The 17,823-nt window shown below is 35.1% G+C and overlaps 2 protein-coding genes across 2 annotated transcripts; one reads left to right on the forward strand and one right to left on the reverse strand.

The window, feature by feature from the left end:
- The first annotated feature begins 160 nt into the window (after positions 1–160).
- Positions 161–1,811, forward strand: LOC116028015. The gene has a single exon (XM_031269814.1). The coding sequence runs from the start codon at positions 286–288 to the stop codon at positions 1,507–1,509; it is 1,224 nt and encodes a 407-aa protein (XP_031125674.1). The 5' UTR covers positions 161–285; the 3' UTR covers positions 1,510–1,811.
- A 1,116-nt stretch (positions 1,812–2,927) lies between these two features.
- On the reverse strand, positions 2,928–6,472 carry LOC116026743 (uncharacterized protein At5g64816). The gene is made up of 4 exons (XM_031268120.1): positions 6,323–6,472; positions 4,980–5,051; positions 4,754–4,869; positions 2,928–3,557 (listed from the first exon to the last, which is right to left on the reverse strand). Exons 2-4 carry the CDS (start codon positions 5,030–5,032, stop codon positions 3,145–3,147), a joined length of 582 nt encoding a protein of 193 aa, XP_031123980.1. The 5' UTR covers positions 5,033–5,051; positions 6,323–6,472; the 3' UTR covers positions 2,928–3,144.
- Positions 6,473–17,823: the final 11,351 nt, after the last annotated feature.

Here is a 17,823-nt window from a genome sequence, read left to right on the forward strand (position 1 = left end):
GGGCAAAAAGGTAAATATATAAAAAGACATATATACCCCTCTTAATTAGGGGTATAAGCTTAATTTTGATAAATAGGAGCACCAAATTGGTAAAATCAAGCAGCACACCCACACCCACTCACAAAACCTCAACTTTCATCAAAATTTAACCTGCATCTAACCACTACACATTCCTCATTTCTACCGTCCCCATTTGAAACACAGTGGGGAAACCAAAATCGGAACAAAAATCCCCAAAAAATTCTCAAAAACTCCTCAAAAAAAATCGGGAAAGCGAAGAAAAAAATGGAACACCATACCACCACGAGCCGAGCTGAAGCAGAGCGGCTACTTGGAATCGCCGAGAAGCTTCTGAGGAACAAGGACTACTCCGGCTGCAAAGACTTCGCGCTGTTGGCGCAAGAAACGGAGCCGTTACTGGAAGGCTCCGACCAGATCTTGGCCGTCGCGGAGGTCCTATTGGCCTCCACCAGGAAGATCAACAACCACCAGGACTGGTACTCCATTCTCCAAATCGGAAACCGCACCGACGACGCCGAGCAGATCAAGAAGCAGTACCGCCGTTTCGCGCTCCTCCTCCACCCCGACAAGAACAAGTACATGTTCGCCGATGCCGCGTTCGGCCTCGTCGCGGACGCATGGGCCGTTTTGTCGGACCCTACTAAGAAATCGCTGTACGATAACGAGATGTCGCTTTATACGAAGGTCGATTTGGTGCCGACGAAGAAACCGGCGGCGAAATGGCAGCCGCCGACGGCGGCTGCCGCGCGCCGATCTGAGGATCAAGGTCAGAAACTCCCGGTGAGGAGGAGCTCGAGAGTAAGCGGTAATAATAGCAATAATAATGAGAATAGTAATAGTAATAGCGGTAATGAGAATAGTAATTTCAATAATAGCGGTGGGAATAATCAGAGTGGAGGGGGGAGAAATACGAACCCTAGGAGTGGAATTGGGGGTGGAGTGAAAGCTCAGAGGGCGACTTTTTGGTCGGTGTGTCCGTACTGTTATAATCTGTACGAGTATGAGAGGACTTATTTAGGGTGTTGTTTGAGGTGTGAGAATTGCGAGAGGGCGTTCACGGCGGCGGAGATACGGCAGATGCCGCCGCGAGTGCCGGGGAAGAATGCTTACTATTGCTGTTGGGGATTTTTCCCAATGGGGTTTGTGATAGGGAACACTGATGGAAAGAGAAGTATCTCTAATTCTGCTAATGCTGCTAGTGGTTTCCCCAATTGGATGCCTCCGATGTTCCCGGGAGGAGGCGGTGGTGGAGGAGGAGCACCGCCAGCAGCAGCCCCGGCTGCTGCTGTGGCCCCCACCGCCCCTGCCAATGGAGAGGGGTTTGTGCCTGTTGCCGAGGGTAATGTGGGCGGCACGAATGTTACTGTAATGGGGATTGCGGCCGGGGGAGCTGCGCCTGCTGCGCCAAAGCCTAAGCCAAAACCGTCGCCCCAGCCAGTGTCGGGAGGGCCTAGGAAGAGAGGTAGGCCTAGGAAGAATCCACTATAGAAGGTAGGTTCGTTTTGCCCTCGAGAACTTTGTATCTCAAGAAAATTTTCCGGGTTGCATATGCATATCGTGCTCGAGGGCAGGTTGAGTAGGTGATCCAAATGTACTTAAGCTCGTGATTGTCTGCATTTTACTTGTTCTAAGCTGCTGTCGAAAACCGAGCATTAGAAATTGCTCTTGTTTCAAATGTAAGTTAAGGTAGTTTCAAATTTCGACTGCTGTACTTTAAATTGTAACTCTTCCTGTTTGTACTTGTAGAAAAATTTGAATATTTATTAGATGATTTTCAGATGGTCCAGATGTGAATGACTTGAAATGGTTCAAGAATTTTAGATTTTTTTTTTTTCCAAATCTCCCAAAGAATTGGATTTGGGACCAATGCATTGCAAGCTTGAAAGTGTCATCATTGATTAATCCTGCATTCACTCTTTCTGGCAATATAGCCTGAAGTAGAAGAAATAAACCTTGATATTCAATTTGTGCTATTTGGTTGTTTTTGTATTGGTACATTAACGAGTATGAGGATGTTGAGACATTCAAAATTTCAAATATTAGTGAAATGGCTTTGAAACATTTTATCGAGTTTTTGCAAATGTGTGAAGAAATGTTTTTGAAACATAGAAACATTAAAATCCTATAGAGTTTTCATGCATCTGGAGAACAATAAAGCAATTTTGGGCATAATGCATATGGCATTGGAATGCCAAAGGGAAAAAATGATATGCATCCGCAAGCCACACAAAAATGATATGCATCTAACGGCGGTGCAGGTCTAGTTAAGTTGATTTAACCTAGATTTTGATTGATCAAAGGAGATGAAGATCATGTGTGCACTGAGTGTATAGAAAGCGGTGAGAACCTGGAGAATGACAGGTCATTTTACAATTTATCTCCTCCAAAGGCTTTGAGTGTATAGAAAGAGGTGAGAATCATTTTTACAATTTATCTCCTCCAAAGGCTTTGAGTGTATAGAAAGAGGTGAGAATCATTTTACAGTTTATCTCCTCCAAAAGCTTTGAGTGTATAGAAAGGGGTAAGAATCTAAAGAGTTTATCTCCTTCAAAAGCTTTGAGTGTATAGAAAGGGGTGAGAATCTAAAGAATGACAGATCATTTTACAATTTATCTCCTCCAAAGGCTCTGGGAGTTTAATGCACTGAGTGTATTAAAAAGGGTGAGAACCTGAAAAATGACATGTTATTTTACGATATATCTCCTCCAAAGGCTCTGGGAGCTTAAGATTAGTCTAACGTAAACAGTTAATTTAACCCAAATTTTAATCGATCAAAGGAGATGAAAGACCCTATGTGCATTGAGTGTATAGAAAGGGGTGAGAGACGGGTCATTTTGCAATTTACCTCCTCCAAAGGTTCTGAGAGTTTAGAATTAGTACGGCGTAAGCTTGGATAACTAATGTAATAAAAAAAAATGATATGCATCCTCAAGCCATATTGTAAATGGGGAATGCACTAAGCTATTATAATCAAGCTAGGGGAGAAAAAGCACTTGGAGTATAACATAAAATACATGATCCACAGTTTCAATGGCTGGGTATCCTTCATTAGAGGATCGTTTACAGTCTTCAACAGAGTTCTTGAAGAAATGCGGGAGCAGAAAAAGAGAAATGGTTTGCGGATCAAGACAAAGAAGAAGTCGAGAGGCGAAGGCACTCACTTTGACACCTCTTCAGGCAAATGTCATTCCAGTTAGGCACTTGATGCTGGTTAACACAGACAGTCCGTGCACATGCATCAGCGCAAGCATCGAGCTCGGAAACACCACAAACAGTGACACAAGTATCGGGCGTTGGGTCTTTAGAAAATGCACCGACCTTCTTCAACATCCTCTTCGAAGTACAAACCCTCTCGCAGACAAATATATCATCTGAGTTCTTTTCGCGTCCTCTCGCCCTCTTTAGCCTCTGTTCATCATCTCGTCTCTTCTTCATCCTGAAAGCTTGACCTGCCAGTACAGCTGGAACAGCTGCACCCAGTAAAGACCACCATAATTCCACCATCACTGCTGCTTGAAAACTAAATTCTTGGACCTCTTTGTTTATAGTGTAGGAAAAACACAAAAGGAAAATAATCAAGTTAGCAATCAGTTACTAGTGAGCAGAAGGAAACACTATTTTTGAATTATGATCAGCAAATTTTCCACTTAATTGCACAACATAATATTTTGTAACCTATTTTCAAGTAATTTTTAGGCAATTCAAAATTCACGTGGTAAGTTGGTATGCAATACACAACAATTACAGTGATCTAGCATTTTAGCCATGAAAGCCATATTGGTTAGGAAGTTTTTTTTTTTAATAAAATAAAATAAAAGTCCAAACTTCACATCACTGTGAGGTGTAATTTCAACAACTGCCCAGCAACATATTCATACAGTACACTATCTATCCTTGGTTCCAGTAGTCAAAATTTGATCTGTGGCTTCAAGTTTTAGAATACCTGGACTAATAAGTCAGTTCTTCAAATGACATGAAATAAACAAAACTTCAATGGCAAGAGGAAATACATTGCCTGTATAAACTAAATAGACATAAGACATCTGTACCTAAAAACACAGGTGTACAAGAACAAAGAAGTAAACTTATCAGTACTAACCAGAGAGTAAACTGCAGTTCAAATGATTGCATTTCCAACACCCAATTCAAGGGTGGCCCAAATTCACAGTTAACACTTTAGCATTTGCCTTAAAAACTAAAGAGCATGTTCTGACCTGCTGAAAGAATATTCATACAGGTAGAAAAAGGAAAAAGGGTTTTAACCAGAAGGCACTGCTAAAGAAACTGTTACATTGATGCATCTGACGGTTTTATAAGAATTTCAGAATAATAATTTCGTTGCTGAATAAAATGTAACTCAAACAAGAGGCATCTTGTCACAAGGAATTGATGTGCCCTAGACATAAACAAACTATAATTCATAAAAAAGAATTGGGTGAAGTGGTCAATTGGATACAACTAGAGCCAAGCGAATATGTTGTCTGGTGACCGTTTGAGAAAAAAAATAAGGGCAGGAGAGCAAGGCAATGGGAAATTTAGTAGATAATTACACAATCATTCCTTAAATTATGGTCCTTTATGGACTCTCTTGTAGCATCTAAAGATGAAGCTATAGGTTAACCATAGCATATGTGTTTCAATAGTCACATTCATGGAAGCCCCTGCATCTTAATGAAAACTACATTTTGCAACTGGAGGATAATTATCAATTATGGAATATCTTGCTAAATACCTTGCCCTTCCAAGTCAAAGAAACCATTACGGAGGAGTTTTCTTAATGTAGCCCAGAGTTGAGTTGTCCAACAGGGGACCAAATCCAGCTGCCAGCAGCCCTCCTCATATTTGAACCTATAGCCATCCTCCACTTAATACCAAGCTCTGGTTCCCCTCAATTCTTCCAAGAACTCACTGATATCAACCAAACCTAGGTAACATTAATGCTAAACACAAATCTTTACCTTATGTCATCTACAGGTGCTCCGTGGCAAAAATCCTTATTTCCACCAAGCATACTTCCTTAGAAAAACCAACTACAATCACAAAACATAGAATCAAAGTTCACTACTAGATTATTCATGGATCACTACTGTTTCATTCCTCTCACGACAAATGGATACAACCATGCCAAGTGAATTTGTCATTTGGTCCCATTGAAGTGTTGAACTCAAAAAAGATGCAGGTGAACAGGCCAAAGCAATGGAAAAGTTAGAAGAGAATTGCACAACCATTTATATGAGTACACTCTTGTAGCATTGAAAGATGAAGCTCTATGAGTCTATGACAAGCACAGAAGATGTGTTCACATAGTGCTGCACATAACCTTTGACATTTAGAGGAAAACTACATTTTGCAACTTGAAGACAATATAAATTGCATAATATCAAATAGCCTGCCCTTCCCCCGTAAAGGAACCGTCAAGGAAGATTTTTCTTAAGGTTGACAGGAGACAATGAGTTGTCCCACAGGGGAACAAAATTCAGCTAGTAGGGGCTCTCTGCATGTTTCAAACTATTGTCTTCCTCCACTTCTACCCAAACTATGAATCCCTCTCAATACCTCAAAAACATCGTCCAGACTAAATGACACAATCTATTTCAATTTCTTGATCTCATCACATCAACAAAACGTCTTGCCCATTTTAGCAACAGCTAAACTAAACCATAGCCTAGTTATCTTCACCTTAAGTCATCCACTAGTGCTTCCCCAACATATATTAATATTTCCACGCTAACTACAGTCACAAAACACAGGTTTAAAGTTCACTACCAGATTACTCATAGACTACCTTTCATTCCTCTTGGCAACAAATCCCATTACCAAAATGCATAACAGATATTAAATGTAGGTACTAAGCCCATATTCTCTCTCAACCATTCCCCTCAAAAACTGTTCTGCATCACAAGTATTTTTCAACCCAGCGAACCCTCTGATTGCAGTCTGACAACACTCACTTATTCACAATTTCTCAATTCTATCACATTCGACTGTGCAAACTTCGCAATATACATTTTTTCTGTATTTTCTTCTTGGGCATTTTCACAAACACATATACTACATTACTACCTGGAACACTGCCGTGACAGTCAGAAGCACAATCATCAGAAGACTCAAGGAGCAAACTGAGAGCTGAGCAATATCACACTAGTTCTACTGATTCTGATACTTGTCTGAGTTTTGAGATTAGACTCATCACTTAGTCATTTTTCAAATTTTGTGATTTGAAGACAACTATGACAAATTTTCTGGTTCAGTGGAATTTAAACAATTATGATAACAACAAATAAGGAAGTTAGCTGCATACCTCTTTGCTCAGATATGTCGCGGCGATCTGCTATCGACAGTAGTGATAAATTTTCTTCTGTTCTTATTTTTTCTTTTTGTTGTTGCGAGGTTTATATGTTTGAGCCAAGGAAACGAGACTACGAGAGAGGGGGAGTGAAGGGGTCTCCCTGTAAACAGAAACCCTTGATGAGGTATATTTTAGAGAACTTTAGCACTCTTTTTTTTTTTTTTTGAGTTTTTTTTTTCTTAATTCTACTGGACTATTATATTTTAGTATCCGTTCATACATACTTTCTGAACCTGTTGTAGTACAAAGAGTCAATAATGTTTCCACTGAGTCTCGATTTCATGACCTCCTATATAAGAATTCTACTGACTCTATTACATTGTTTTCTTGGGTATAGGATTCCAAATTCGATTTCTTGCAGGGTGCGGGTGCCTTTTATTAGACTTATCGATTAAATTATGAGTACTTTATGTTGATTTACCTCCTTATGATTCGTTATCAGTTAGAATCACAATGTGAGTTCACTCAAAGCATATATTCAGATAGCAATCACAAATTTATTGTAAATCAAAAAATTATCACCATACTCTAGACCATTCAATCATCATTCATCACCATTTCATTCCCAACCCCTCGTCTTATGCTAAATTATTATACATGGTAATAGTTCAAGCTTATACTTCTTTTTTAATAGTTCAAGCTTAGGATACATGACTTCAAAAACAGTGCAAAAACCATCCCAAAAGCACTGATGGGATACTCTAAAAGTCTTACGACCTCATTTTACATCCTTAATTTCACTGTCTTTGTTGGTTTGGAAAATAAAAAACAAAAAACATCAATATATTACAAATTGAAATGTAACAAATCAATATAATGCACCAAGAAAGTAAGACAAACAATTTCAATTTCAATCAAATAACATTATATGTGATGAAAAAAGTGAACTCAAAACTAATATACAGCAAATGAAACCAACCCTATTCAAAACATTTTAGATTATCGAGGGATATTGTCAAGCTAAAAAAAGAAAAAATAAGTCAAAATGACTCAATTTTACATCATATTTATGTCATATTTACTTGTAAAAACTATATTACACTAACTTGAATATCATATCATGCTTCTTTATATTTTTATAATAATTTAAAATTTATGTAGCGTTAAAATACAAATGTATAGGCATGAGAGCTCACATTTACAAAGTCGGACAATGAACCTGCCCTCTCTCTCAAAATAGGGTCCACATATCCAACCGTTTCACTGTCCTTCCAGTATCTTATTTGATAGTTTAACTCGTCTGCCCAAAGGTGTGTGATAAACTGAAACGGAAGTTAAAGTTTTGCTTCTTAGGTAGGTTTAGGAATTGGAATTCAGCTTGTCACTTACCTGATAGCTTTTTTTTTTTTTTTTTTTTAACTTATTAATGGCTTAAAGTCCTATTGGACTATTGGACGTTGTTCTCTAGGATGAACCATCTGGCAACTCTTAATGAAGCATTGCAGTTTTATAATGAACAAAATGTGCAAGAGAAGTTTGAAGGTAAATGCTTTTTCATCAATTGTTTCATCAAATGCACTTAGATTAGAGATTTTATTTTGGTCAGCTGTTCAATTGAATGCATCTTTGCTATTTATTTATTGCAATCCATCATGGAGCTGTAACTATGGAGTTGTATTCATGTGTTAGGTTTTATTTTGGTCAAACCTTTTGTTTTATAGTTTTAGTGCATCAACAATTCACTACTGTTCTCATCTCTTCCACTGGAGGGCTGTACTAATTTAAGGTTCACAAGATATGGACAGCTAGTTCAATTTGCAACTTGCTATTTAATGTCTTATCTCTGCAGCTATAAACCTATAATACATGCAAGGAGCTAACATTTATAGGAAGATGAAGGTCAAGGCTGTTGATGAGTTTAAACATTTGTGTTTAAAAATTGTGTATATATGTAATTGAAAGATGAACATGAATTAATTGGAGGCTTTTGTTTTGGTCTAATCAAGAGTGGACATTTATGATTTGACTCACACACAACACTACGGCCTGTTTGGTTGGATGTAGTTTGGGAGGATTGAATTGCAATTCAGTAAATTCCCAAACTACAGTGTTTGGTTGGAGGGAATTGCAATTCCGCAGTATTGTAATTCCCTCCAAATGATGAATTGCAATTCATGGGGGGTACCCCATGAATTGCAATTCGGTGGAGAGGAGGGGCAATTTGTTGGTGTAAAGACAATTTTGCCCCTCTTCCCATACCCTTTGTCTTTTATTTATTTATTTTTTTAAATAAATTTCGAATAATAATAATAATAATTATTATTATTATTATTTTGAAAGAATTATTATTATTATTATTATTATTATCATCATTATTATTATTTTGAAAGAATTATTATTATTATTATTATTATTATTATTAAATTATTAATTTTTGAAAGAATTATTATTATTATTATTACTATTACTACTAGTACTATTACTACTATTACTACAACATCTACCACACCATAAAGGCATTTTAGTCATTTTGTCACTTTTTACCTTTCAATTCCCTGTACTCCTATTTCTGCATACCAAACACTGTAATTTCAATTCTTACTTTATTCATTGAATTGCAATTCCACAGAATTACAATTCTTTTCCACCCTAATTCACTCCTCCCAACCAAACGCCCCGTAATACTCCGTATATGTTTGGTTGGTCAAATAAATTAGGAATGAAATAAAGAAAAATACTATATCATCTATATGTATTCCCATTTTCTATTTCCAACTTTTACTCCTAATGTCTAATTTCTATTGCAACATAACATAACAAATGTGTATGATTGCACAATATAATGATACTCTTTTAATATAATGGTAACCTAAAAGAGTACTAGTCTGAGTATACACGCTCGGAAATACTATATGCAATTAAATGTAAATACTAAGCTAGTAAATATGCACAGGAGATATTAATGCAAGAACTGAGTTATTTTGCGNTTTTTTTTTTTTTTTTTTTTTAACTTATTAATGGCTTAAAGTCCTATTGGACTATTGGACGTTGTTCTCTAGGATGAACCATCTGGCAACTCTTAATGAAGCATTGCAGTTTTATAATGAACAAAATGTGCAAGAGAAGTTTGAAGGTAAATGCTTTTTCATCAATTGTTTCATCAAATGCACTTAGATTAGAGATTTTATTTTGGTCAGCTGTTCAATTGAATGCATCTTTGCTATTTATTTATTGCAATCCATCATGGAGCTGTAACTATGGAGTTGTATTCATGTGTTAGGTTTTATTTTGGTCAAACCTTTTGTTTTATAGTTTTAGTGCATCAACAATTCACTACTGTTCTCATCTCTTCCACTGGAGGGCTGTACTAATTTAAGGTTCACAAGATATGGACAGCTAGTTCAATTTGCAACTTGCTATTTAATGTCTTATCTCTGCAGCTATAAACCTATAATACATGCAAGGAGCTAACATTTATAGGAAGATGAAGGTCAAGGCTGTTGATGAGTTTAAACATTTGTGTTTAAAAATTGTGTATATATGTAATTGAAAGATGAACATGAATTAATTGGAGGCTTTTGTTTTGGTCTAATCAAGAGTGGACATTTATGATTTGACTCACACACAACACTACGGCCTGTTTGGTTGGATGTAGTTTGGGAGGATTGAATTGCAATTCAGTAAATTCCCAAACTACAGTGTTTGGTTGGAGGGAATTGCAATTCCGCAGTATTGTAATTCCCTCCAAATGATGAATTGCAATTCATGGGGGGTACCCCATGAATTGCAATTCGGTGGAGAGGAGGGGCAATTTGTTGGTGTAAAGACAATTTTGCCCCTCTTCCCATACCCTTTGTCTTTTATTTATTTATTTTTTTAAATAAATTTCGAATAATAATAATAATAATTATTATTATTATTATTTTGAAAGAATTATTATTATTATTATTATTATTATCATCATTATTATTATTTTGAAAGAATTATTATTATTATTATTATTATTATTATTAAATTATTAATTTTTGAAAGAATTATTATTATTATTATTACTATTACTACTAGTACTATTACTACTATTACTACAACATCTACCACACCATAAAGGCATTTTAGTCATTTTGTCACTTTTTACCTTTCAATTCCCTGTACTCCTATTTCTGCATACCAAACACTGTAATTTCAATTCTTACTTTATTCATTGAATTGCAATTCCACAGAATTACAATTCTTTTCCACCCTAATTCACTCCTCCCAACCAAACGCCCCGTAATACTCCGTATATGTTTGGTTGGTCAAATAAATTAGGAATGAAATAAAGAAAAATACTATATCATCTATATGTATTCCCATTTTCTATTTCCAACTTTTACTCCTAATGTCTAATTTCTATTGCAACATAACATAACAAATGTGTATGATTGCACAATATAATGATACTCTTTTAATATAATGGTAACCTAAAAGAGTACTAGTCTGAGTATACACGCTCGGAAATACTATATGCAATTAAATGTAAATACTAAGCTAGTAAATATGCACAGGAGATATTAATGCAAGAACTGAGTTATTTTGCGAGAGATGTATATTCACACATTGTCTGTCTCTCTTAGTTCGGTGCATACTATTTCACATTCCGTTTGTGCATTGATAATTTGATATTCAATTTGATCCAAGTATGATGTCCAGATTTGATTGTTTGGATTATTAAGGAAACTAGTATTTTGCTCGTGTGGTGCGCGGTATGGAAAATTTAAGTATAAATGTTATGATTTTAGATTAAACGTTATTTTGACTAAATAACTAATCAAAATTACAAATTTTTAAAAATTTCTTTGTAAATTGTTAAAAAAACTAATCTAAATTACAAACTATTAAAAAGTTAGTACATCTTTTTTATATATATATATATATATATATATATATATATATATATATATATATATATATAAATAAGCATCTGTGTTAGGTGAGATAGCTAGCCTAGAGATTTAAAGTTGTCCCATACCTAAAGTCAATGATCGAACTCTTAAATCTTTTCACTCAACCGCACCCCATGTTAACTAGGGATATACTCTAATCATGGTGAACATGAATACTTAAAGTTCAAAACTTGATTCAATTTGAAAAATCAAATCTCAACCTTGACTTGAATATGGTCAATAAAGTTTTGTTTTCTTTCTATTTTTTTTTTTACAAAAATAATATAAACATTTTACATTTGAACATGATAATAAAACTCAATATTACCCAAAAAAAAACTCAATATTAAATCTTAATTATAATCCCTTCATAGCGTATAAATATATTAGCTAAATTTGTAATACATACATACATTAGAAAAAAAAAAAACTAAATTAGTCTTACGAGTTAGTTGATCTAAGTATTAAGATGTGCTATGTTTTGAATTATGTGATAATATATTAGATATTGTTATGAATAATAACAATAATTGTGATATTAAAAATGAAGAATATAGAGATGAAGAACACTGAAATGGAGTAGAAGAAGGAAGCAATTCGTATTGATGATGTTTCTGGATGATCTTTTACAGAGGAGTGAAGGGGTATTTATAGTACCCGGAAATGAATAAATAAATACATATATGTACAGGGATGGTTCATAATTGCCGCTTAGCTTTGCTGGCTTTGTCAACTGCTAGATGCTCCTCTCGCCGCCCTATGGTTACGGGATCGATTCCTCCTAGCTCATAGCTTTTGTCTTCATCTGGTATTAGCTTCATCTAGCTTTCAGGGAAACATTTAGGTATTAAATGGTCTCTGAACTATCATTAATAGCAGCAGTAACAAAGTGGATTGAATCTTGAGTTCTAAGCAATAGGTCCAAGGCTCGAATCATAGCTTGGACATCCACCATTTTCTTTTTGTTTCATAACACTCCCCCTTGGATGTCCAAAGGATTAACACTATATTGCCTCGTTAAAAACCTTACCAAAGAAAAACCCATTGGGTACAAAAAAAAAAAAAACTTTGGGTAAGGGAAAAAGAGTACAATATGTGCTCCTGATAAAGACATCATTGAAGATCAGATTTGTGATTTGTGTGCTCCTCCTTGCTTCTGAAGATTTTTGAGATGATGCCATACTGATTAATAACGTTTTCCATTGGCCATCACCTTATCATACTCATGCCTCATTAAAAAAAAATTTCGCTAGAAAAACCCTGTGGGAAAAAATCTGGCCGAGGGAAAAAGAGTACATGGTATGTCTAATTATGTACTGGCCGAGGGAAAAAGAGTACATGGTATGTCTAATTATGTATTGCACTGGTTGCCTCATTAAAAACCTTACGCTAAGAAAACCCAGTGGGAAAAAACTTAGCTAAGGGAAAAAGAGTATAACCATAACCCCAACATAAACTTCAGGACATAATATTCATATAACCATAACCCCAACATAAACTTCAGGACATAATATTCATGATTCATTATGCTCCCCATAAACTTCAGGACATAATATTCATGATTCATTATGCTCCCCTGAAGATAACATTCTACAAATCCCTTATTTTAAACTTCCAAAATGTAGAGGGATTTTGTGAACAATCATGTTCAACTGTCAATGGGAAAAATATATTTCATAATAATTGCGTGACTCTTTTTAGAGCTGATGTGGGTATAATACTGACATTATCATGTCTAGTTAATTTTCATAATATACCCATAACATAATTCTTATTGTCCACTTATAGAACAATGGTGAAAATTATAGTACAACCAGTTTTTGGAACTTGGCATCATGGGCATATAATAATAATAGCCAGTACCCAAGTAGCCCATTATATAGTGGCTTGTCTAAGTAGCCAACCAGAATCATTTATGGGCTAACTGGTGTATAAATTCATTTTCAAGGAAATACTCGATCTTTCAAGTTGAGATAATATTTAGCTTTCACATACAAGCTTTTCATTTCAAAATCCCCGTCTTTAGACATGAGCTAACATCATTAAGCTCTTTATATATTTCATTGATGTTTATACCATCAATATTGACTGAGATGTTCATTGTTAACTCTTTATTGAACACAAAATGACACATATTATTCCTTCTTCAGAAGGGAAAAATACTCAGTATGTTTCAGGTCATATATAGACCTTAAAATCCATCATGGATTTTCGAATATACTGTCCAATGACCCATATTTATGAGGTCATGACATATTGTCCAATGACCCATCTTTATGCGGTCATGACTTTAATCAACTGCATATTATTCACTGCCAATGATATAATCAGCGAAACTTATTGCCATCCATTTATTATGACAAGAATATGGGAGAGTATATCAATTATGGGCATCTATGTAATCCCATGAGCTCCAAGCCTCGCTTTTAATCACATCATATTATTATTCTCTTTCGTACCAAAACCTATTCAATGGTGTGTACATAATTTAGAGAATATCGAGCTGAGCTATTTGCCTTCCTTAATTGCTCATTTTATTTATCAAATGATTAGGCCAATTCTTATGCCTAACTCTGGATCCAGATAGAGCAAATATAAAGGCAATTGAGTTGTCGACAACATTTTCATAATTTTCTCCCATATCCATGGCAATTTCAAAATCAACCAGATGATAAACATTTCCAATCAATACTCAAATCTGGTCGTTTCGCATCCCAGTATTAATTATTTGGTGCACCACTGGGTATTTCGTCTTTTGACGAATGTCTCTTTTAGAAATTATTGATAGGTATATCAATAGATATATATTTGGCAGGAATTAATAATCTACTGTACATTTAGTTCAGTCAATCTAGTATGTGAAATTTTTTAAGATCTTTTCATTTCATGAAATTTTCTCGGCATTCAAATTTTTTAAAATAATTTGGGCATATATTCTCCCCCTAATGCTGAGAAATGATCTTCATGCAGTCAGCGTATCAAATGATCTTATATCATGGGCTCTAGGTTTTTATACAATACATGGATATTTATAATCAACATGTATACCTAGCTTTATTTAATAGCTCGTAGAGATACGCAATGATGTGATAATAAAATAGACTGCATATTGATAAAACACAGATTTGGGAAATGTTCAATTTTCACCACGTACTAGATGTAAGGGGAATATTCATTGTATGCAGTATGTCAGATTTCATAAACAGTAGTATATCAAATTAGACTCCCATATAATTTGAAAATTTTCATTTAAGCATGCTTCATAAAATAATCATGCAAATAGGGAGACTACTGTTTGACATATATACGATGTCTTATTCATATTATTTCAAATCTGACTTATCAATATTTAGTCCAAATCAATGGTAGCCCCGACAAATCAGTATTCCCTAAAGATGTTTTGAAAACCGCAATCGTTGTAAACAGTAAGATGCAGTAATTGTTATCTTTTCACGGGACAACTGACTTTGAAATACTCAATCGGTTTAAACAGTATTAGCATTCTAATACTGATTGCTTATTGCTATAAATTCATTATTCGTTATTCCCTTTTTGCCATTCTATCGCTCACATTCACTTCTGAGCATTTTCCGTTCTAGACTTATTACTCGTTTACTTCATTTGCACCTTTTGCAAATGGCAAGTACTACTCATTCCTCATCTCAAGATAATTCTTCCTTTTGGGATGAGATTCACCTATCACCGTTAAGGGATAGTGCACAGAGTACATATCATACTTCTGTCGAAAATTTTGAGAATGCTCCAACAGAATTGAATGAGATAGTTGGTAAGGGTTCAACCTTTTTCAAGAATTCTTATTCTATAAGTGTAATATTAACTTATAGCTTTTAATGCAGGTACTGCAGTTACAGATGTTGTGGCTGCAGACCAAAGTAATACTGTAGTGGTAGAGGAAGATAATACCATTACAGCGGTAGATGTAGCAAATATAAATGCCAATGTATTTATTGGGAGAAAGAGGACTAGGAGAACATTTTGTGATACTACCACATTAACTTTTGAAATGTTTTCTAAATATTTCTATTTGACCGCTGATCAAGCTGCAGAAGAATTGCAGGTCGGGAGAGCAACTTTCAAGAAAAAATGTAGGGAAGTAGGGATTGCCTACTGGCCTTATCGGAAACTTGTGAGTTTGGACAGGCTATTAGCAAATGTCCAGGTAATTTCTAATTTACTTTCAACTTGATATTATTGAAGTAGGTTTAACAATTTGTGGTGTAGGAATTCGGTGAAATCAAAGATCAAGCTGAACTGCAAATGGTAATAAAGGGGCTAGAAGATGAGAAGAAAGCAATTCTACAGGATCCAAACATAGAGTTGGCTGAGGCAACAACAAGACTCAGAGACAAATGTGACAGGAATAGTTCTAAAAAGAGAAGGTATATAGATCCGACAGCTATTCCTTCAACTATTCCTGAGAGTTCATCACAAGCTCCTATATTTCCTGATATTCCTGAATTAGCACCGGAGGACATACGGGAAGTACTCGCTTTGTTAGATGAAGATGTTCCTCCTCCCAATAATACTAATGACAATTAAAAACATTATGACTTATTGTTCATCTTAAACTTTCTCATCAACTTGATCATTTAATTTGCTTCTTTCAAGCATATATATAGCCCTTAAAATTTAAGCATATACGATTCCATATTATTACATAAAGTGCCAAAATAACATTAATCAAAATTAAAGCAGTTAAAGTGAAAGTCACTTCACTTTGATAATAGGATGCCAGGCTAATCCATTTTCTCAATTTATGAGAAATCATCATCATCATTATCATCACATATTCATGATGATTTAATCAGTCGTGCCAAATCATAAAATTATACAAATCAGTAAACTTTTAGTTTACAATAAGATTGGCTTCAATGGCACTCATTACAGTGCAACATGAGGAAAAACAAGGGAATTTTCCAATACATATTTCTTCCCTGACATTGCCTTTGTAATTTAAAGAAATTCTCAATTCCTTTATTTTATAGTCTCAACTTGACATTCGTCATTACAAACATTCAAATTCAATAACCTTTTGATGAGACTTCGGAGGGAACAATGCATTACAATTTTTCAATGCATATTATAAATTTGTTCCTCCAGGCAATAATATATTGGCTCATTCAGAGCTTTCAATCATTTCGTACTACCAAATATTGTAGTAACAAATTCCTCACCTTTTCAATGTGCAGAAACACTTTGCACTTTTAATCATTGTATGTGTGGTTCCAATATCCACAACACATACATTTTCCTCATTCCTTTCTTGATCCAATCAAGAGTGATGATGCATTTATTTGCTTCTTTGAAGCACATATCTTTCAAGGATTAGGCATCACATGATTTATCATCCAATTTTCTCCATATGGTATTTAATTTGGAGATAGCATATGCCAAACAAGCATAATTATACATTTTTATCCCATGATTTTGATAAACATATCAAAATACCTTTCATTTATAACATATGGGATAAACTTTATGGCCGTTAGCATAATATTGATGATTCACATGGCCATAGCATAAGAAAGCAAGTTGTGACACAAAATTAATTGTCACATAAATTCATCATCTTCTAATAATTTCATCAATTATAATAATAAATTTCGAAATTTCACCACATATATATATATATACATATATATCCACACGGTACACATAACAATTATATACATGCATATATTATTATATATACATACAAGACAATTGAGAACTCCCATGGCTCAAGGAGCACTAATATACATACAAACATATAATATTATATATATATACTACACGCCACTGCCACACACATAAATATATTATATGTATATATATAATACACAATAGAACATATATTATTATATACACACTCACAGTGCACAAGAAGCATTGTTCATCATCATCTTCTTCGTTGCCTTTTTCGCCGGAGAGAGAGAGCGCGAGGGAGAGGTCGGCTATGGCGGTGCAGTGGTGTGCCGGGCCGGCGTGAAGGAGGGATGGTGGTGGTTCGGCAAGGTGTGAGGTTTCTGTGTTGGTCATAGTTCGTCGCCGTCGAACTTCATTATTTTTGTTGTTGGTTTATATTTTTGTTTTGGCCGGAAAAAATGGTGGCGTGGGTTTGGTTTTCGCCGAAAAAAAAAATGGTGAAAGTGATTGTCGTGGCTTTTGGGTAAAGCATTCGTGCTGATAACGTGTTATGAATAATAACAATAATTGTGATATTAAAAATGAAGAATATAGAGATGAAGAACACTGAAATGGAGTAGAAGAAGGAAGCAATTCGTATTGATGATGTTTCTGGATGATCTTTTACAGAGGAGTGAAGGGGTATTTATAGTACCCGGAAATGAATAAATAAATACATATATGTACAGGGATGGTTCATAATTGCCGCTTAGCTTTGCTGGCTTTGTCAACTGCTAGATGCTCCTCTCGCCGCCCTATGGTTACGGGATCGATTCCTCCTAGCTCATAGCTTTTGTCTTCATCTGGTATTAGCTTCATCTAGCTTTCAGGGAAACATTTAGGTATTAAATGGTCTCTGAACTATCATTAATAGCAGCAGTAACAAAGTGGATTGAATCTTGAGTT

This window comes from Ipomoea triloba, chromosome 8 (genome assembly GCF_003576645.1).
Source record: "Ipomoea triloba cultivar NCNSP0323 chromosome 8, ASM357664v1".
Lineage (NCBI taxonomy): Eukaryota > Viridiplantae > Streptophyta > Magnoliopsida > Solanales > Convolvulaceae > Ipomoea > Ipomoea triloba.

What these genes read in the sequence shown, in the direction of transcription:
- LOC116028015 (XM_031269814.1), top strand. Translation starts at nt 286, where the DNA reads ATGGAACACCATACCACCACGAGCCGAGCTGAAGCAGAGCGGCTACTT.
- LOC116026743 (XM_031268120.1), bottom strand. Translation starts at nt 5,032, where the DNA reads ATGCTTGGTGGAAATAAGGATTTTTGCCACGGAGCACCTGTAGATGAC. An exon ending in GCACCTGTAGATGACATAAG is followed by an intron (nt 4,870 to 4,979) that starts GTAAAGATTTGT and finishes GGATGGCTATAG; the next exon opens with GTTCAAATATGAGGAGGGCT. An exon ending in CTTTGACTTGGAAGGGCAAG is followed by an intron (nt 3,558 to 4,753) that starts GTATTTAGCAAG and finishes CTATAAACAAAG; the next exon opens with AGGTCCAAGAATTTAGTTTT.